This window comes from Choloepus didactylus, chromosome 2 (assembly GCF_015220235.1).
Source record: "Choloepus didactylus isolate mChoDid1 chromosome 2, mChoDid1.pri, whole genome shotgun sequence".
Taxonomy (NCBI): Eukaryota; Metazoa; Chordata; class Mammalia; order Pilosa; family Megalonychidae; genus Choloepus; species Choloepus didactylus.
In genome coordinates, this window is record NC_051308.1 from 59,791,415 (window position 1) to 59,814,287 (window position 22,873).

At 33.6% G+C, this 22,873-nt stretch overlaps 1 protein-coding gene across 5 annotated transcripts in view; it reads right to left on the minus strand.

Annotated features, from left to right (window-relative positions):
• Window positions 1-4,602: 4,602 nt before the first annotated feature.
• CAMSAP2 (calmodulin regulated spectrin associated protein family member 2) overlaps window positions 4,603-22,873 on the minus strand; it is a 133,777-nt gene continuing 115,506 nt past the window's right edge. For 3 of the 5 annotated variants that reach the window (XM_037825077.1, XM_037825075.1, XM_037825073.1), the window contains 11 exons: window positions 22,704-22,797; window positions 20,811-20,904; window positions 16,758-16,840; window positions 16,345-16,414; window positions 13,798-16,000; window positions 11,016-11,152; window positions 10,296-10,516; window positions 9,293-9,392; window positions 8,348-8,463; window positions 6,472-6,590; window positions 4,603-5,830 (listed from right to left, as the gene is read on the minus strand). In XM_037825077.1, the coding sequence (XP_037681005.1) occupies window positions 5,525-5,830; window positions 6,472-6,590; window positions 8,348-8,463; window positions 9,293-9,392; window positions 10,296-10,516; window positions 11,016-11,152; window positions 13,798-16,000; window positions 16,345-16,414; window positions 16,758-16,840; window positions 20,811-20,904; window positions 22,704-22,797 (3,543 nt within the window). In that variant the 3' untranslated portion in view covers window positions 4,603-5,524. The remainder of the gene's footprint in view (window positions 5,831-6,471; window positions 6,591-8,347; window positions 8,464-9,292; window positions 9,393-10,295; window positions 10,517-11,015; window positions 11,153-13,797; window positions 16,001-16,344; window positions 16,415-16,757; window positions 16,841-20,810; window positions 20,905-22,703; window positions 22,798-22,873) is intronic. The other 2 variants (XM_037825076.1, XM_037825074.1) reach the window with 1 other exon arrangement.

The window sequence follows — 22,873 nt, forward strand, 5'->3', positions numbered from 1 at the left end:
GATCCTGATCCCACAGCTACTGTTGTTCCTTGCTATTATTTTTCCTTAAGATTTCTCTGGAAGCATAATGCCTCCTTTGGTTACAGTTTGGCTGCAGTCCTTTAAACCAATACTTTATCAGAGAGTGGAAGAATCTTTCTAAATGCCTGTCCTGCCATAGCTCGGTTGCTGTAGCTCATACTCGCTCCACCGCGGCCACAAGGAGAGACCTGCAGTTTGGACCTCCGGACATGTGAATGTGGGAAAAACATAAAGTCAGTTTTAATAAGACAATCTAGTATGTGAACTTGCTTAACAGACAAGAAACCTCTTACTGTTAACAAGAAGTGCTTATCTGCCCTTTATTTTTAGTCCACACCTTTATTATAGCACAGAGTATATCAATTGTTTGTAAAGGTCTAACTTCATCCCCCTTGAGACAGAGTCCCCGATAGTTGAGACCCTATCTTTGTGACCTAGCCTCTCACAACTAATAACTTTTTGCTGAAGAAATTTAATCATGTTATCAGAACTTGTTCATTTCTACCACTTTTGTGATTTCTCCTTTCTCCTGGATTTATGAATCTAGATATTCAAGAGTACGATGGGTGCATGCCAGTCTGATTGTAGCTGATGTGGTTGTGTTGATGCTGGTAACATGATCAGACAAGAGAACAAAATCCACTAACTACAAGTTCTCAGTTTTTCCATCAATAGTGAAAACAGTACTAATTAGTACAATTATGAGACTTTATTTTTATTCTACAACGTCTATGATGCAGTGGAAAAGTTTGCATCCTGTGGTACAGTGAAGGGGACTTAAAATCAGAAGACAGATTCTGGTTGTGATTCTGCCACTTAATAACTTTTGTGTTCTTGGGACAGTCACTACCTTTTTTTGTTTTTTTAAATTAGAGAAGTTATAGGTTTACAGAAAAATTACACATAAATTACAGTTCCATATACTCCCCCTCACACACAATTTTCCCTATTATTAATATTTTGCATTAGAGTGCTACTTTTGTTACAATTGGTGAAACAATGTTATAATTACAGTATTAACTTTAGTCCATAGTTTACATTAGGGTCTCAGTTTGTGTTTTACAGTTGTGTTATTAACCTTTGAAAGCCTCATTACCCTCATCTGTAAAATGGAGATATTAATGCCTACCTCTTCACAGGTGGTGCTAGGAGTTAAATGAGAACATGTTATCAAAAAACCTTTTAAATTGTAAATTAGCATTTAAGTGGATAGTCTGTTTCTTTGGGGGGTGAGAGCCACATTTCTTTGGGGAATCACTTAGCTGACTGTCATTTGTAAACCAGAGGAGCAGTAACTGTACCTGTCATCCTGTGTCCTTCAGCCCTGTCCTTTGGTGGCACTACACCAAAAGACGCTACTGAAGGAAGCATAGACTCAACCACCTGAAACAACAGACTAAGAAAAATAAAATATACCACTAGCCCAGGTATCACAGTGACCTTGCTTAACATGTAAAATAAATAAAAATTCTAGTGGAGCGTAAAACGTTTTTCTCTTATCTCATTTGCTTTTATCCTCTTCAACAGAAAGTAAAAGAAAACTTTTTTTCTCTCTATTTTCCTGGCATAAATACAAACCACCACAGACGGAGTTTACTTTAGTCATAAACACCACAGCGGTATTAAACATCTGCATGAAACTCATTCTTGTTGTAAAAGCATCTGGACTGGGAATATTAAAATGCTAGGAGACCTGTATGCCTACATATGCAAAAAGCAGATGACTGAAAGTACATTCTAGATCATTCTAGATCTCCTTATTTAAAGAGCAGCTCTGACATGCCAACCGTTGCACACCCCCACCCCCATAAAGTTATCTAAAACTATTTCTTTCTTTTTTTTAAAGCAGACTAGCATTTAAAGAGATAGATTTGTTTTTAAGTATCTATACAGTTCCGAGGGATTTCACACTCATTTTATAGACGTCTTTTTCCAATTCCTGATTCTTAGATCATGGCATTTCAGCTAGGTTTCCTTTGCTGGTTGTTTTTCTGTTATCACTCTGTGTAGAGAGATCACAAAATAAAGACCTCTGTTCCTATTCATCATAGTATATTTTCCTCTGAGTTGAGAACTATCAAGTAGCTAGATCAGGGAACATACTCTTAAAATTGCCTGTGCACAAAGGTACCATGGGTGGTGTATAGTTCTCTAATTCTGCCTGGGTCTTATGGTTCTTATTCTTTTAATTTTTGAAGATTAAAGTACTAGAACTATTGTGGAAGTATAGCTCTTTTCTGAATGTTCAGCATCCTATCAAAGGACCCTAGGATAGAGAACCACTGGAGAACCACACCTATGCCTATCAGCCAGTATTTCTTCAGGCATGTAATTATGCATGAATGTTTTTTTAGTCGTTTTATTAGAAATTTCTTCTCTCAATTGCTCTGGTTTGAATGAAGAGAATCAGCAAAATCAAAGTGAAACTTACGGCATCACGGTCAATAATTGGTTTCACCATGGCTACTCTAGTAGATTGGTGGATTTCACCAGCCATTCAATTTCAAAGATAAAGCATTATTTCTAGCATAATTTAATTATTAATTCATCAAAAGATAACGAATCACTTGAGATTAATATAAGAGGAGCATAAACATTTATATACCACACTGTACATAGACTGTCTGAGCTAAGCATAGAAAGTAACAGCTTTTTTAAGATTCCCATAAGTCAGTAAAACAATATTAATAAAAGTTGCTGCTTATAAATATGAATATTCAGAGTGTTAAATTTAACCCTTGGCTAACAGACAAGAAAACTATATGATGATTCACCCAAGTTCAGATAATTTTATAAAAAAAATACATTTTATTTAAGAGACACAGAAAAGGAATCATTTGGTGCCATGCTTTTATTCAAATGATAGGGGAAAAACTACACAGTACCAGGAAATAGCAAATATGACAGTATTTTACAGCACAGCATCTTAAAAAAAAAAACACAACTGTAATAAGCAATGCTTTTGAGTGGACAGGTAAGCACACCATACACTGTACATTGTTCAACAGTGCCCATGAAACATAATTAAATCGCCAAATTTGGCTTTAAACAGCCAAATAAAACTGTAACAGTCATTCTAAAACAAAAATGAAAAAACTGAGACTAATTAAAAAGCTTTCCAAAGCCGTGTCAAATAGCAGAATTTGAGAGTCTGCACGGGTAATCACGGTGTTTGGCAAATTTAATTGAGTAATCATCATCATAATACTCTGACCTCCAATGAAGAAAGCACCAGTGTGTTTCATTCAGGAAGGTTGATGAAAATTCTCAGACTTTATGAAATGACATAATTTTTAATTTTATAATTTTTAAGACATAATTCCAATGAAAGCTGCACCATAATAAATCGGCAGATTTAAAGAACTATATCCATATTTCTTCTGCATTTATAAAGTAAAATCTTATTCTGAGAGCAATGGACTTCTATGGCAATATTCACATTCTGCCTTTAGACATCATAACATGTAATTCAATTGCTGGACTCACATAAATTTAAGAATCAATGATGGTTCTGTTTAGTTTTAAATAGTTCCTGTCTTGCATCCAATTTTTCTTTATTTAATGGCCAAGTAATATCACAAAGAAGGTTGCTTTGATAAGGGAAATTTAATTGACTGAAAAGAACAAATTTAACAATGTAAAATGTTTATTGATTTTTTTTTGACTATTATTCACCATATTTTGAGTAGTTTTTTTATTATTTATTTTAAATAGCCTTAATCTAAACACGTTTTTGACAACCATCTCCTTCTAAATGTGATAGAAACTGTTGTCTAAAAGGTAAAATGTGCAGTTCCTCATTTTTAATATTCATATATTATATACACAATATGTGTACACTTGAAATATAAATGTTACATATCCTGGTCTCTTACATGCAAACAGTAGATCACAAATAGTTTTGAGCCACACATGAATCTTGCACAGGTATTGGAAAAAAATCTGTAAAATTTTTTTTTACAGTTTTAACAAATATACATAAATATAAGAACATAAATTACAGTAAAATATTGACAGCATTTGAGAAAATGTTGATAGCCCAGATGCACTGATGCCTAAAGGCCTTATAATAATAGAAAAGTACAGTTCAGGGACATCTCATTCCTATTCTTTTTTAAAATAAGTAAATACATCATGTGAAACATCAATTGTCTCCCTAAACAACTCAATTAGAGAAATGTATATATTTTAGATTCTACTTCCCATGAACGAAAACAAACTATGCATCTCACTTAAGATACAATACTGTCTTTTCTCCTAAGTTTACACAGTTGTCACAACACTGAAACATAACAAGGTCACATAATCATTCAAGTCTTTTCCTGAGAATGAAGTTTTTCCCCAGCTAACCCTCTGGAATATATCATTCAAGGAACAAAGATCATGTAGAGGAGATTTCAAGTGTGTACTTATTCTAAGCTCTTCCACTTGAAAAGGATTAAAAGAAGAAAAACTCAATGTAAGTAAAATAATGTGAAGCTATCTTAAAATTAAAATGCAGCCCTTTGTACATGTTTAAAATTCTAAATATAATTTTTATATCAGTTATTAATATAAAGACCTCTTGAGAACTTGTGGTGGAAAGTCTTACATCGTCAGATTGAAAGACTACTCTCAAAGTGTCATTCACTTCTGGCAGTTTATAAAGTGACTTACTTTAAAAGAGATAGAAAATCTTGTGTTTTTTTTTTCCTTAAAAGAGCAATCTAAATGATTCTGAGTTGGCCAGAAGTTGTGGGAAAACAGCACTGATTTAATCAGCAATTTCTTAGAACATATTCTTGGTTAAAACTCATGTGGTTTAAAGTGAACCTACTAGCAGCTCTTTACATCACCTCCTCTTATTTAATAGAGAAATGTTAATACTTGAGTAAATAATAAATACAGAATTGTAAATACTTGGCAGAATGATTTTTGCAAAAGTTTTAACACCATTAAAATATGACATGTAAAAATAAAAGCTAGTGTTTCTCTTAGCACAATAAGAAAGGTGCAGGTTTCTTCTGAAGGTGTATTTCCTACTCTCATGATCTCCACATGAAACACAATAAAAAGGTATCTTAGAATAAACCCCCAGGAGAGAAAAAATAGCAAAATAAACCATTTAAGACAAGCATATACATTAAAAGGTTAAAAAACAAGAAGCAACAAATAAAACACATAATCTGTAATCTCAGCCATATTTCAACCATAAGTCCAACTAGTGTAGATGACAATTCAGTGCTTCAGTGTAACTGCCATCAAGCAGGTGAACCTGCTAACGTGTACAAATCTCCACTTGTGAATCAAAACATTTCCTTCATCAGTTGGACTTATCACCTAAAGTGAGAATCTTCTGCACTCCAAAATACTGTAGTTTACATTCCAGTTGTTCATGACAACAGAGCTTAAAGTCCAGTTTTAATTAATAAAATCTTGTTGGCAATTAGAAAGATTTTCTATAGGCAGGAAACATGAAGTGCAAATTTATCATGAATGTTCTGAAGCAAACATTTCCCAACTCCTATGCCTTAGTGGGTAAAAGTTTTTTGGGTGTTACTGGTCTCTTGGTCTGCCATAAATGGCTATGTATGGTAATTGCATCAACACTGGCAGATAAAGTTTTAGCAGGTATGTGGCTAAACTGTTTCCTGTCAGAGTTATATTTGTAAAGTCCCTCAATCATTTTTTTAGTGATAGATTTAGGGCCTATCCCAGTCAGTTTATTGATTTCTTCAGTTTCTGGGCAGTAAGTATACAAAGACCTGAACTGGCAGCCTGAATCCCGGAACAAGATTAAGAAGTTGTTGGCGTCTGACTTCTCCATTTCCTTTAGAATAAAAAATAACAACAACAATGAAAATCCTCAGACATTTAGCTGAATGAAGTTTATATAACTGTGTTGCATTTCTTAGCCAAATCTTATAAGACATTTAATTTAAAATATAAATCCTTAGAAACCAAAATAAGGTATATATTATACAAGCAAAGCAAGCTTTAATTAAAAAGGTATGCAAACATCTTACCATTGAAGTTCTACTGGCTCTGTGTAGGTATTCTAGTCCTGTAGGAAACTTTTAAAGATATAAAGTATCTCCTCAGTTTTGATCTTAGCCAAATTGCCTTTACCATTAACAATCAGGCATGGATAATCTCCTTTGCTAAAAGAGCTTCATTTCAAAAGGAAAGTTATGTTATCATATTTACAAAACATGAGTGGGTTTGGGCAAGAAAATAATTTGTATTTTTATGTTATCATCTAAATCTATTCCTAGTCCTTACTTGAATCCACAGTCTTTCAGAAACCATTTTGAAAGTGAACTAACGTTATTAAAAAACTAAAAGGTACTGTTACAGACCTTGTAGATGCCGTTGAAATTCTAGGAGAGCTGTATTTTTTTCTTGAATTGGTAGAGAAAACACTACAGTTTTATATGTTGTCAGATTTTATTTTCATGCAAACATGCTTACCTCCAGTATTTTTTTCTTCTGACCTTCATTTACTTTTCCAGCCAAACAGCAATGAGCTAAAGCATTTTGTATTATGTGTTTATTGGATTTTGCACTGGGTTCTTTATAGAGCTTTGGTCCTGTGGTAAAGATTAACATTAAGAAAAATAAAATTCCTTAGTCAGAAATACTACTGTATTTAAATCATAAATATTCACTATATTTAAATGATATTAAATAATGATGTAATTATTCCTACACTGATGAAACATTGTAATAGAAAACCAAATTCTGTGCTTAAAGCCTCTGACTGGTTGCATTCCACATCAGAACAGTTATTTATCCATACAGAGAAATCTTGAGGATGTTTCTATGGCCTTCTGAAACTTTCCTATGACAGCAGTTCTGGAAATCAGAGATTGCTACAATCACCACTGCCTGTTTAATGTTTTTTTTCTCAAGTCTAATAAAGTTATTGGTGAGCCTGAAGTAGAATGGGTCCATGAGAAGTAGAATGGGTCATGAGCAATTTAAGCTATCAAAATGATAAGAGAAAGTCTTATCTTTTTTCTTCTTCTACACCTCTTTTTTTTTTTTTTTAAATCATTTTATCAATGGTATCCCTTGGTCAGTGAAAACACTGAAGCACTTTTTGCCATTTTCCTGGAACATTCCTACTCATGAAGGGTAGACCACAGTACAATCTCCATCCTACTTCATACTATTAAACTCTGTCCTCGAAGGCAAGAACTGTGCCTTACTCTTAGTACTGTGCTCGAAAACTGGTATTTTTGGGGGGAGTAGGGAGGCTGAATTCTATGGTATAAATACTCCCACCATGGCTGATTTCAAGCTACCAATGGTTCAACAGCTTGAAAAATTCCTGAAAATATAACAATCAGTTTCACAGCCCATAAGAATGGGCTCTAGCACACCACTGAAACTCTGTAACTCTGTTACTCAGAACAGTGCCTGGAACATATGGGGTCCATAAATGATTGTTAAACTAAAGTAACAAGAAGGAGCTGAGGGAATAAATCGGAAATGTTGTATAATCCCAGGCCTTAAAGGCTGTCAGATTGGCTGTAGCGGGAGTATTGAAAGCCATGCTGACAAGTACATGTGAAAAATCTCTAGTGAGTTCTAACCTCTTTAGCCTATTTTATAGTGACCCACTTCCACTGGGTCAAAATGGACAGAAGCAATCTCCTGTCTCCTCTGCTCTTCCCACCCATGTTCTCCTCCTGTGCCTTTTTATTTTACCTCTTCCGTGCTCACATCTCTTCTCATTTTCTCTCGTTTCATTTCTTTTGTAGGTACTTACCCACATTTTTTGGGTCAATTTCCTTTTATTTCAAAAATGCCTACCCAAACAGAGGCTAGAAGAGGACCTGTCAGGGATATATGAGGCGTAATACCTTCCTAGATCCAGTGCATTTTTCTTATCTTTTAAAGTCTTTTAATAGTTACTGAAGATGTACCCTTCTAGATGCCTGAAATCCCAGTGTTAGGGACGGGACTTTGTCGATTCTAACCTTTTTTCAGTACTCAAAACCTATGTAATGCAGACAGAACCTCTCCAAAACCTTCTTCAGACCTAACTACAACACAAAAATGCCAAGCATTTTAAAAGTAGAAGTAGAGGGATAAGATGTAAGTGGCATCACTAATTTTGTTTAGAAGCCTATTTCAATTCACCTGGGACAAATCACAGTTCCCTAAGTGGAAGTATGTTACTGAAACTGACCTACCTGTAATTGACCACCTGTATTCACTGTTTTTGTTCAGACTCCTATGTACAGACCAAGAATTGAGCTAATGACATATTCTTTAGTATAGCTATATCTGTTCTCATGTATCTATTTTCAGCTGTTACCCTAAAAATATAGACACTAACCTGTGTATTCTGTTCCAGAAGCCACTGAAGATGTTGTTGATGCATTTTCCCAGTCTTTTTCTCCATTTCGACTGCCGCAACGACTTGGAGATAAGAAGCCTTCTACAGACTCTGATCTAAATAGTAAACAGAATAATTTTGTTTCAAGAAGGAACATTTGGGGGACAGAACAGCATATGTGAGTATCAGCCAAAATCAACCTAAAAGCTTAAAAATAAAATAAAAAGATAGTGACAACTTCATTTGTCTTACAGCTATGCATCTCAGTGCCTAGAATAGTGCCTACAGCATAGTTAGGCACTCCATAAATATTTGTTGATGAAGAATGAATGTTTTTCCATATGAAAATGGACAGTTAATGGAGTAGAATGGTCATACAAAGATTAGAACTCAAAGCTGATGACTGCCACTGGAAACATTTTCTTTGATCTGCATGTTATAAGATAATGAAAAACTGATTTTTAGCTTCCAATCCAAACACTAGGGAAAGAGTACAAGTCATAGGCGATGTACTTTAGAGTTATTCTAGTGGGGGAAAAACTTTATATTCAGTGGGGAATAAGCTAGAGAGGTGGCACTATTTAGATGATGTACTTCCTCTTTTTACAGGCCAATATTTCATCACAATCATATTAGCAATTACCAATGTACAATTACTATTAATATTTCATAGCTTATAAAAAAAGTACCTTATCAATGTCAATAATTCTAAAATTCTAAAATAAAAAAATACTGAAAGATGAATAAACCATGCTAGTCTTCCTCTTTATATAATTTCTTTTAACAGAAACCTAAACAATCCTAGTCAATACAACTTATACAAATTTACAATTTCAATTCAATCACTATAAAATAAGAAAACTAAATGATTTTTACTTAGAATTCTGTATAATTGCAGGTACCATATTCTTTTCCATAAAAAATGTTCATATGTTATGGATTTACCTGGGTGTCCTCTTGCCTGAATGTATACTCTCATTATCTCCTGTGTTCAGTGATGCCAAAGAAAGGCTAGAGACTGAAAAAACACGATAAATTCGTGACCCTGAATAAAAACAAAATTAGAAATTTAAAAGAGCAACTAGCAAAGAGTCTGTTCATTAGTTAACACCAGCATATGAAAATTGAGCTTCTGTAGTTTCTTTTCCTTTTTTCTTTACTCTTAATCTAAACACATAATATGCTTGCATGCATATATACATAACCTATTTTAAATTAGCAAGGAATCTACTTAAGAAACAAGGATAAAACTAACTTGCTATTAGGATTTATTCCAGAAAGAAAGGGCTAATATGAGACACAATACTGTGACCCTAAAGAAAAAAAAAAATTTAAGGAAATTAAAAAAAAAAATCAAGACAATATTAATAAAAAGAACAAAATATGTTTAGCAATATGTAATTCAATTCAGCCCAGTATTGGGTATCAAAAAGTTTCACTGACTAGAAAAGGCAAGAGTTCTCTTTAATCAATGTTGTATGTTGAATTAAAAAAAAAAAAAACATATATTCTCTCAACTTGAGAAATTATAAATTTGGAATTTTGAACAACTCTTTTTTAAAGGAGGGAGTCATGAACTTTTGATTTTATATTCCTTATTCCACTGGCATGTTTCTTGTATAATTCAGTGCACACAGTGTATTCTTAAATTTACAAGTGTGTGGGGGTAATTAATAATTCAGAGAGATTATATCTCAGGGCAGAGTTCCCCAGTAGGTTAGTATTTAAAGTGCATTTTTAGCATTCACGTTTGTTCTACTGAATATATGCATGCACACATAATACACCTAAGTCATAATCTTCACTTGCTCGTTTTGGTTTTCCAAACAAGGAGCATGCATATTCTCAAACTGTGATCTAATTTAGCATATCAAAGCACAATCAAGTTAGTACGACATACCAAGCTGGTGTTTTTTATGAACAGACTCTTTATAATAAGCTGTGTTACCTGGAGGACCTTTTATTGGTGTTTTAGGGGATTCAATATGATCTCTATGAATAGATTTTGGGCGCTGTTTTTTTTGTTTTGCTATTTGAGGACGGGGTTTAATTACTGTGTCCATATCTTCCATTAGTTTCAATTGTTTTCGTCTCATATATTCTTGTCTAATAAATTCTCTGCGTGCTCTCTCATCTTCTTTCTTCTGACGTTCTTCCTCAGTTTTACGCCTAAGAAATCAAATAGTCAAATGTCTTATTCTGCATATCAAGGACAAAAACAACAGACACTGGAAAGAGTATGTATTTGATGTGAGAGGGGAGAATTATATTCCCGCACCTTGAAAAAAAAAGCTTCCTCTAAAATAAAAACAATTTATGGTTTTTTGAGATAATCTTATTGGGAAAATTTTGGTTATTTGAAAAAGAACACACATAACCAAATTAAGTTATTTTAAATTAATATTTTTGAAGAACTTTACTTTGAAATACCTCAAACTTAGGATAAAAATATACAATCAGGCAATACTTTGGAAAAATAAATTAACTTCTAAAAAGCACCAGAAATCAATATTAATTCATTTGTCCATATATACTGCAAAAGTCTATGAAAAAAATGTTACTAATCATATCAGTGAGAAACTGTCTTCTTGCAACACATACTTACCCAAATTTTTAAAATATGCCCATCAATGTTCAGATTTATAAGTGGCACAGTAATTTCCTTTACCTTGTCTCTTCTTTCTTATGCTCCATTTCTGCTTCCAGCTGTTGTTTCCGAAGCTGAGTCTCTTTTTCCCTTCTTAATCGTTTCTCCAATAAAGCTGCCCGTTTCATTGCCATATCATTTTCTGCTTTCTGATCATCCTAAGAACCAATTTAATTGAAAAAGATGAATAATACCAATATTCTCATTTTCAATTGTTAGGGTCACACTTAGTGGTTACTTTTATAATTGAAAATCTAAACTATATATCCAACATTATTATTCCAACCTCACCAAATGTGAATGGACGTGTTGTAGAAATTATTAAGAAAGAACTTTAAGTGATTACTGTTCTATCATGTAACAGAGACCACTTACACTTATTTAATCCCACTCTTCCAAAACCTAAAAAAATTTAGAAAGAACCATAAAAAGAAAAAGAAGCAAAGATTTATTTTGAACACTAATAAGTAACTTAGAGTGAGTTTTCTCCCAGTTTTAAGAATTGTATTTAAAATACATGCTCAATAAAGAAAACTCAGGTAAAAGCACCAAAAAATTAGCCACCCAAAGTTATATTATATAAATGCAACTACAGCTGAATGGCTTTTTTCTAAGTTGAGGTTCTGACCGCTCGTATGATGAGTTCTGAACTATTCTGAAGGTTTTCCCTCTGAAGAGGAGATAAGTGTAATTATACTCCTCTTCTAAAATTCTTTCAGTCTGAAAGCTAGTTCACTATCTGTACATCCTGGGCATGCCTCAGTTTCTACCTGAATCCTTAGGGACAGCCCTAGTTCTCAGAGGGTTTCCAAAATGCTTCAGAATTCAAGATAATAACAAGCTGTAGAAGTCACTATCTTTAATGAATACTTTTAATGTTTAAGTTAAGAAACACTTATCCTGGGTCTCAAATCTCATGGGGAAGAGGTACAAGCAAGGTGCTTTGTTTAGGAACCCAGATAGCGATTAAATCTGAAAGGATAAACTCAGAAGATACCATTCAACAAATCAAGTCTAATACTCATTTATCTAACCAACTATATATATCTTGCGATTTGCCAGACATTTTACTATGTTCTGGGGATAAAAAGATGCAGTACCTCTAGGACCTCACAGTCTAAGGGAGAAAGCAAATCATAAAGAAATAGTTGAAAATTTGGGGTCATAGGTACTATAGTACAAGTGCGTTTAGACATAAAGAAGGAAGTATTTAATCTCTACCTTAGGAATGATGAAAGACTTCAGCATAAAGAAGCTATAGGGGAGAGGCTGGACAAAAGATTTGGGCTGGTCTATGGAAATCCCTGAATTCTGTGCTAAGGAGTTTACATTTTATTCAACAAGATTTGTAAATGGAAAGAGACTCGACTGGAGCTATGCTCTTGGAACAATTACCTCTTGTAGCAGTATGAAGGAAAGAACGGAGTGATTAGAAGTATTAAAGAAATTACAACCATAGTCCAAGGGATGAATACTGGGGCAGTGAAGGTAAGAATGGAAAGGAAGGTATAAATGTACTGTTTTAGTTGACAATTTTTTTTTCCTTCTGTCTTCCTTCTCTGCAAGAAATAGAGGTAGCAAGGTTCTCTAACAGACAGAAAACTTGAATATCTATTAGTGTTACAGTGGCATTTTATTAAAAAATGGTAGTTTTAGATAATTAAGGGACAGTAACATGACTCACTTGCAAATTTCTAAACACTGAAAAGAGCCCAAAGCATCCTGAGATTAATTTTAAAATAAGTTACAAACTGCCAACATTAAATGACCAAAAGTAAAACCAGGAATTTTAATCACTTCAATATTTTTGGGTTACTTGTTCCCAGGAGAATTTCTGTGTACTTCAGTTTTAAATCTTAGATTATCAATTGCTGCTATTGGGTGCTGTTTTTTCTATCTATACTTCAAATTGTGGAGCTGTATAGGATCAGAGTTGATCAACTTTAGTCCCTTAATTAAAAAACAAATATGAATAAAACATACATATATGTTTCTGATTCCAGAAAATATATTATTCTCTACAGGTAATTTTGAAAACATAGAAAAATATAAAGAGAAAAAAATGGATGACACTCTAGGAGAAAAGATTAAAAATAAAAGTATTAAGCTTTCTAATAACTAGGATAAATCTCAAGATCTTCACGATCAAGAGGTGATATTCAATATCTGTGTTAGCTGGCTACAGTACTGTTTAAATATATTATATCCAATACCAATACTGAAATTAAGGGTCATGTGATAGACCTTTATCCAATACTTTTAAAGGAGCCATTTCAGTAACAATTGATCAAACTATATATGCCTTTTTAAATGTTTTATCTTGTAAGGTCCTGTCTGGTCAGTTTTTAAAAGACTTTTAAAAGATAAAACATGTAAGGAAGGATGTTCAAGATAAAAAAAGAATCTAAACTATATGTACATACAGTGCTAAGTTATGAACTTTTGACAAATTGGCAATGGAATCACTCTTTGAAGAGATCTGAATAGCCTTAATTTTTAAAAGACTTTTGTGAAAATAATAAAGAGGTAGAGGCACAAAAATGGAGAGCATTTATAAATGTGTACAAGGACTCTGACGATAAAAGGATTACAGCTCCAAACCAAAACTGGAGCACTGTTCTAGAAATCAGTTTGCTCAAACATTATTATTATCCACCAAGGTGAGTAAGAAGATTTATTTTAGAATTAATGGCAGACTTATTGAAATTACTACTAAAAGATGCAAACATGTCAACTCAAAAAAACAAAAATAACCAAAAAACCGTCTAATGAAGATGTCCCCAACTATGCAGATTAGTATTACCTTAAAAAAGAATCCACAGCATACTTTCTGATCATCATCAAATTGTTCTTTATCACTTTCTCCATCATATTTTTCAACAGATACATCAGCCTTTTCAGGGGCTTTCAATTCTGAGAGGGAAACTTCTATTAGATTAACATTTTTAGGAGCTGTAGGTGGGAAAACAGGTTTAGGAGGTGGTTCTGTGGATTGATTCAGTAGCTCCTCATTTGGTGTTAAACATATAGTCTCTGTGATGGGCTGTGAGAGTACTTCTGAAACTGTTGACTCAAAAGGTTTGATTTCCTTTTCTTCTAGATTATGTATGTGCTGTTCCAAAGTCCCTTTGGATTCTAATTCCTCTTTTTTAACTTCCTCCCTAGGTTTGGGTTCCTTTAACTGAGGTTCCCCATCATCTCCAAAACATACAAATGACCTGGTCTGAATAGGAACCTGACTTGGTGAAAACCTCCTCAACCTAGGAAGACTATCTACAGACCGAGGGGGGGTCAAGGTTCGATTCAAAGGTGGTATTTTTAATTCATTTGGCCTGGGAGTCCTTTGATTTTTAACAGAAAAAGATGTAGTTTTCCTGTTAGAAGATTGTGGAGATGGATGAGTAGGACGAGGGGAGTCAGAAGAGAACGGTGCAATGGGAGAGGACAGGCCTGTCTGCCTAGAAGATTTAAAGTCTCTAATCTGTTTCTGTGGAGAGGGCTGTGGAGGTGAAATCACCCAAGATTGTTGTTCTCTCATTTGCATTAACATCTCCTGCTGAAGGGACAAGCGCTGCATTTCTTGTTGTAGAAAATGCAGAGATGAATTTAACTTTTCAATGGATTTTGTATATTCTAAAATCTCCCCTTCATTTAAAGTTTCTTCTGAGGGGCTTGCGAGGTTCCACTGCTTCTCAGGATCAACAGGTGTGGTTGGGGACTTTGGCCATTTGGCTTGAGGATTCTCCATGCTTTCTTTTATATCTGCCAGAGACTTGCTCCTCTGTCCATCAGCTTTTTGTGATTCCTTTTCTTTTGATCGGTCAGTGTATACCTTTTCATCTTCTGCACCAGCTGCTTCCTCTCGAAGAGGGGAAATCCCATCCCCTTTCTTTTTCACTACAGTAAGGAATGCTGTCCTTCCCATTTTCTGCCTCTGCTTAGTAAAAGCAGCTTCCATTTTCTTTTTCTGGGCTTCTATAGCACGCCTCTTTTCTTCTAGTTTCATCCTAAGATGCACCATTTCAGAAGCCAACAGCTGGGTAGTATCCCGTCCTTGTGGAAGACTTGTTTCTTCTGGAATTTGTGCCCAAGCAACTACATGAGGAATATTAAGTTCAGAACCCTCTGGTGTAGTTTTTTGAGAACTGCTTCCACTACTTCTTCCATCAGTATGATTCAGTTTCTTGAATTTCTGTTCAGCAAAGCTGGTCATTTTAACTCCAGAACTAGAAGAAGCACTGCTGCCTGGTTGAGACTTGGTACTTACAGTACTTGGACAAGGACTCAAAGCTTCTCGGGGGTTGTTGGTTCGCATATCGTAATCCTGAAGAAATTTAGATGCATCATCCATGTCGGAGTCTAAGCTTACGGTATAATCTCTCAAAGAGGAATCTTCATCCATAGTTTCAGGAATATCTTCTGAAGGGACATGAATTCCAGTGTCTACTTCAGTATTGTCAGTTATGGGACTCAAGCCACCTTTTGTATCAGTTCTGTCATCAGGACTAGATTGACTTAGCTTGATATTGGAATTTAGGATACTCATTTCCTGGCTATGAAGAAAAAAACCATTTGCAATTTGATCTGGCTGAGGTGTATGGGGAGATTTTTCAGTATCATGAATTATTTGTAATGCTTCTTCAATGCTTGGTGTCTCTATCTGATTGCCAAACTCATCTAGAAGCATTCTATTTTGCAAAGCTCCGTTTGGAGGCTTGTAATGAATATTTTCATTAGAGTTTAGTTCATTTGTATTAAGGGACAAGTAAGATTTGAGGTCACTATGAGAGTCCATATTAAGTTCTTCTTCAATGCTTTCTGCTTCCTCTTCTCCATTTACTGGCTTGAAGGACAGATTTTTCCTAATGTGTTTAGATACACGATTATTGTTCAGAGTAAGTCCCTCATTACTAATAGAACGAATAATTCCTCTGTTTGGAGTAGACCTCTGCACACTATTTTCTTTATCAAAAGAAATATCAAATGAAACTCCATGCACTGATGATCTAAAAAAAATTGAAAGAAAAAGTCCTTAAATAATTCTATAAAAGAAACAATTTTTAAAAACCACTAAATGACAGCAATTATTTGGAATTATATTTCCTTTCTTTCCCCAATTTCAATGATATAGTTCTAAGGCATAGTAGGTTAGGGCTATCTAGCTACCATTCAGATTTAACCCCTTTGAGCTCTCAATTATCATCCCACTATGTAGCCCTTTTCAAATTTAGGTACTAACTTAAAGTCTAGATTTAGCAATTTGGTTATCAATAAAAGAGATACAGAGAAAGAGAAATAACGTAAACATTTCTTGATAATGTGAATATACTAAAAATAGTTCTCTTTTTACCTTTTCTCTTTGGGCCATGTCCCTATGAAACCATCAACATAAGACATAGATGAAGACCTTCTAATTCCTCCTTCAAATGCAAAAAAAAAAAAAAAAAAAAAAAGTCACTGAAATTTTGGATAAAATTTTAACTTATTTAACAGATAGGTTTATAATAAACATATAAATTTAACAGATTTCACATAAATTTGAGGATTCACTGATAGCATGAAAATAAAAGTAGGTAGGAAGGATTAGGGATCATTTTATTAAGAAAAGCAAGCATTAAAAAACAGACCAAATTTTTAGTGTGTATTTAACAGCCACCTTTCAAAAAAAGGACTGAATATTTTTGCTTATATATAGTTATTCTTCTTCATTTCTGGTTAATATATTTAAAATGGCATTTCCCTAGGCTTTTTCAAATACTTTACCTGAGATTGAAGAATCAGCTTGGGGACGTGACTGTCTAGAAGGTAAATGATGATGAGACTGTGGAAATGTAGCTCCTTCCCCACTGCAGTGCAAAATAAATTTAAAATTTTATAATGTATTTTAGCCCTTTAATATAAATTTCACATAGAACAGTTGAAGTCACAACAAGACCTCTGAGTGTCCATCTTAAATAAAATAAAGAGTAAGGAACCATAATATATTGTCTAAACCAAAGAATGACTGAGATTATATGTATCTATATAATTTTATGTCTTTTTGCCAAAGAGCTTAATAAGTACTGTCATTTACAACACAATGTCCTTATGAGATAACATCTGACATATTATTTTCATTTTACAAACAGAAAAACTGAGAAATAAAAAGTTAAATGAAACTTATCAATTTGAAATATTTTGAACTAATCTAAATCTCTAAAAAATGTAGCTATAATAAATCCTTGTAGGAAAGCCTGATGGCCTTCCAAGGGCTTCCCTGTTCACAGATCTGTTTTTGTACATCTCGAAGAGTTACATCAAGATTAATACAGTGAGCTGCAATTTTGAAGACCTCAATCCTACAAATATAATGAAGCTTTCAGTTATTTATTTTTATTTAATTGTACCCTACTCCAATTAATGCAAGGAATTAGACTGTTTCTCAAATTGTAATGACATTTGGCCGAAATCAAGAAATCCTCCTTTTATTTTTCTTTTTAAGTTGTAAGTCTGCCCAAGTCCCACCGGGTAGTCAAATGAAGAAATTAAGTCTTTCTCCTCCCCGCCCACTCCCCGCTGTCCCCGTTTGAGAATAAATTGGAGAATAGCCCACTGTCCCCGTTTGAGAATAAACTGGAGAATAGCAAGTAGAGACTTCTTTAGTAACCTCAAACCACATTATCTTTTTGGCTAACATAAACTGAGAATAACAAGTAAACCAAAGAATTCAATTGTAAATATTAATACTGTATTCTTACTATTTAATGAAAGCTTAATAAATGAGCTTTTCCAAAAGCAACAATACCTGAAGAACTTGCATAACCTTGCTCTGTGCAAAGTAAATGCTTATCTGGGGAAGTTAATGCTTAAAATTATACAGAGTTTCTGTTTGGAGTGATGGAAAATTTTTGGTAATGGCTGAGGGTGATGGTAGCACAACATTGTGAACCTAATTAACAGCACTGAAGTATATATTTAAATGTGGTTACAAGGGGAAATTTTAGGTTGTATGTATGTCAGTAGAATAAAAATTTAAAAACAAAACACAACATAGCACTGTACAATACAAATAGGGAACCCTAATGTAAGCCATGGATTATAATTAATAGTATAAGTATAGTAATGTTCTTTCATGGGTTGTAAAAAATGTACCACACTAATGCAAGGTGTTAATAATAGAGTATACAGGAACTCTGCATTTTCTGCATTTTTCTGTAAACCTAAAAATTCTCTTAAAAAAAATAAATTTTTATTTGCTTCCATGGACCATTTCCCCCTAAACTGCCCATCACAGTTTCCCTCAGTTTTGTTTGTAATCTTGCTAGCACTATTAGATCATATGTATACTGTTCCCTGGTCATGTTTATTTCTATTATCCCCCCCTCTAAAACCATTTCCACAGTTTCCACTCTCTCCTAGATTATGACAGGGAAGTAACCTTGCATAAAAGCAAATTATTAAAAATTTGTTCACTTTGTTTTCTTCCCCACATAATGGTTGAAGTGTTGTAAATTCCTATCAATTGCCTTATTTGCAATTGATTTTTTTTTTTAAAGCTACATTTATTGGGCATTTAGTATGTGTCAAGCACTGTGCTAAACCAATTCATAAGCATTATCTCAGAGAATCTTCAAACCAACCTACAATATAAGTACTGTTATTATCCCCATTTTATAGAAGATGAAACTGATGCTTAGAGAATTAAAGAAATTGTCCAAGGCCACATAGCCACTAAGGAGTGAGCCATGAATCAAAATCAGGTTTGTCTCTTTCAGAAGTCAAACTCTTAACCACCAGATTATACTTTGTTCCTCTAAATGCCCTTTTTTGAAGCTTAGTGATGTCAACTGATTTACTGAAGACTATCAGCGAATACCAGGACTTGAACCCAGGCCATCAATGCTAAGTCAGTGCTCTATCAACACACCACACTGCCCCACCATTCAGTACCTCTCTACATTGCCCATGTTAGCAATATTCAGCAGCAGACAAGGACAATGGAGATAAAAAGAAGAGAAGAAAGCTACTTGAGGGTAACATTTACATAGAGGATTTGATCTGGTACAACTCTTATGAAACGGCTGGTATCCAAGTGTGTGACGTAGTGCTGCTAGAAATATCTTTTGCTTTGCCTCCTTTCTTTTTTTGTTTTTTTCTTTCTTTTAAGATCATTATTTAGATGCCAATGACATTTGAAGAGGTGACTGTATTATTCTCAGGAAGAACAGAAATTCTTGACTCATTGCCTCAAAATCCTTCTCATGGAAGTCTACAGTGAGGGCATAGGGGAGAATTACAGAAATAAGAAGGTTATTAGGAGCCTAGAATGACACCAAGACTTCAAGGAAAAGAATTTAGATATCTGTGTTAAAAAAGTTTTTCTGCTAGGGAAAATGGGAAAAAGTAGCCAGTCAGATGTCTAGGAGACAAACAGTATGGCAATGTGAATCTTCCATGGGGACTAAATTTAGACATTTTCCAGCCTCAGAATTGTAGAAGATTGTCTACTCAGGTTTCTAGAAATAACTATGGAATAATCTACTCTTCCAGTAGAAAGCTTCAGAGATTTTAAAAATTAAAATACTGCAAGAGTGATGACCTAGAATTCTTGAGTGTTTTCTAAATTGTCAAAGAAGGAAATGTCTCTATTTAACCCAGGAATGCCATTGAGGAAATAGTAATATGTAGAAAAAAGTATCCCAAGGGAAAAATAGAGAAGCTGCTAGACTGGCAATATTCTAACCTAACCTCTTTGTTCTAAATCTCAAGGACAGTTACAGAATACAAAACTTAATGGAGGTAGTAAGAAAATTTAAAATAGTAAACAGAGGATACGGGAAGGAAAATGCTTTCTTAATTTCTTAAAGGAAATGCTTTAGACACAAAAGAAAGTTCACAAAGGTAAGAGGCCCTACAAAGACAGTAAGAGTGTTTTGTCAAGGCCTGGTCTTTACATTTATTAGCATCCACTTGAAAGAGAAACTTCTTACAGGTAAAGAGTGGGTGATGGCTTCAGGACAAGTTCATATTTTTATCATAAGCCAGGACTTCACACAGGAAATACTTTGAATTTCTTACCTATAATTTTAAAATGTATTTTAATGGATCTACTTGAATTTCTAAATCCACAAAATACATCAATTTTAAACTTAAGAAATCAGATAAATCAGGGAGTCCAAATTCAGAATAAACTTTAGGTTCTAAAATACACATTAAGTGCTGCTTATAAGATCTGCTAAAAAACATTTTTAAATAAACTAATATCCTTATCACATACTTGTGTCAGAAGTCAGGATTCTCCTGACATTAAACGATAGGACACTTTTACGTTGTTTTCAAGTCAGTTCCTGATATTAAGAACTAAAGCATTAGATAAAGATACAATATTATAATAAATATTCTGCTAGGATCTCTCAAAAGGTACAGAAACCAGTCCACAAAACAATAGGAGAAACTGCCTGAAAGATTTTAAAAATTATTAAAAGAATTTTTAAAACCCAAATAGAGTAAAAAAGTTTTCCCCTGAGGCCTAAGACTTATCTATCATTTAGGCAGCTCTCAATTATAAACAAGTTATGCAGCAAAAGTTTGGTTTTAGGTTAATTACTTGGACCTTAAAATATGTTCTCCCACTTTTCACTATAGTTCATAAACACTCATTTCAGTATAAATTTCAGTTACATTTAACTTAAAACAGGCCTTCATATGCTGTTAATTAAAACCTATTTAGTTCAAAGTCCAACTGAAATTTTAAAGATACTTATTTAATGCAATAAAATTTTATTTTGGTTTTATTAGTGAATGGAATTGAAATAGTGAAAATGAAGTATATTCTACCTTGAACTGATGTCAGAACTACATGAGTTATCCAAGACATTTCTTTTGGCAGCATTCAAAACAGGAATTGAAGGCATATCTTTCACAGGTTCAGCTAGAATAAAATAAGAAATCTCAAAATTACATGGTTTACATGTTTCCAACTCTATTTCAAGAACCCTGGATCATAAGTAAATTTTTAAAGTTTAATCTCCATTTCCCATACTACTTATGGAGAAATCATAGCATATTTAAAGTTTTCATATTAAATACTTTTCAAACAAATTTTCTTTAAACTCTTCCTGAAGTATTCTGGCTTAAAAAAAAATCACTTGATTAAGACTAATGGAGAAGAAAAACTAACATTAAAATGTATACAGGTATTTAAAATAAAAATAAATTCGAGTTTTCATTTTGCTAAAGTTTTCATAGAACTTCTATTACATATGGTCATCTTTGCTTCTTTATGGAATAATTGGTATTTTGGTAGTAAGTTAAAGAAGGACTTCTTCCTTCTAAACAGAGAGAGCATTTCACAAGAGAATAATTAAACCCACTGCTATAAGCTTACATTTTTTGTAAATAACCCTGGAGGAGACAACAATTTACTTTTTGCCTTTGAGATCTAATGCAACAGCTATTGAGTACTTTTTTTTTTTAATATAATTTTATTGATATATATTCACATTGAATAGTTTTAATAGATGAAATCAATGTATGGGGAAATCCTATGTTAATTGTAAAATGTTTTATACATATTGGTTATTGTAATTACCGAAGACATCTAACTGTACTTATTGACCTTAGGGAACGATCTCAACTTCTTTATTGATATCCTTTGTTATATAATAACTCAATATTCAGACTCTGCCTTAAGCAGCTTAGAGATAACAGAACAGATTAAATACGCATTATCAATACTTCACAGAATTTTGCCTGAGATGCAGTGAGCTACCTGAAGTAAGCTCATTCTACTCACAAGAGTGGTATGTCTCCCCTTTGGCTATATATTTTTTTCTCCTTCCTCATCACTTTCTCTTCTTTTTATTTTTTATTTTGGGAAGGCAAGGGGAAGAAGTGAGGACAGTGGTTAGAAGAAGAGCAAAATTTGGAGCCAAGGAAAGCAGCTAAACAGCTGGGATGCACAACAACCATGTTTTATGTTGGGTGGGATGGTATCAGAAATAGAAAAAACTGGTCCCATAGTTATGCTGTAAGGAAGTTCTTCAGTGAAGCTAAACTTATAATTTAGGATTTGTTTTTCCTTATAGAAATAACCCTGTGGTTATATATAATGAAAGCCAGTGGAAAATGTTTTGTTATATGAAATTTTGCTTTAGAGATATTCAGGAAGATTTTTGGTCTTTATACCCAAAGATCTTTGTAGGAACTCCTTTATTTCTTATTAGTTTTATTCTTATGAAGTGCTATCAATAGATCTTGATATTGTAATAATCACAAAACCTATTAGGTTTAAAAATATGTATTATATAAAACTTTCTATGGTTTAATGGCAAATACAAGTTATAGATTAAAAACTAAGCCATGATTTGAGTAACAATATTAAAAAACTCAGAATCTGATAGGGAATAAAAGCTAGGGGTGGGAGTAAAAGATGCAAAGAGAAGAAAGTGAGCAAACAGTTAAAGCTAGTGATAAAAAAAAAAAAATTCTACACCACAAGGCTTCTGATTCAGAGCCATTCTTTCCTTTTTCTTTTTCTCCTCTCCTAACCATCTTTATCTTCTGTCTCTCACAGAAAATTCAGCGGTTTCTAATATTAAATAACTCAGAATCCATCAAGGCTTCTCTCTACAATGAAACAATGATAGGCTTCTCTCTACAAGAATACCAGATGAGGTTATAAAAACTTCCCATTTTGTGTGAACACAAAAAATGTTAAAAACTGATTACCTTCTTGTGGGCAAACAACACGAGGTTGTACAAATGATGGCTTCACAACTTCAAACCACCAGAAGAGCTCTGCCATGAACACCAAATAATTACTCTATATAAGAAAGTTAAAATAAAAAGAAAACCTAAATTAGGCAAAACTTGACCACAAATTAATTATAAATAGAATT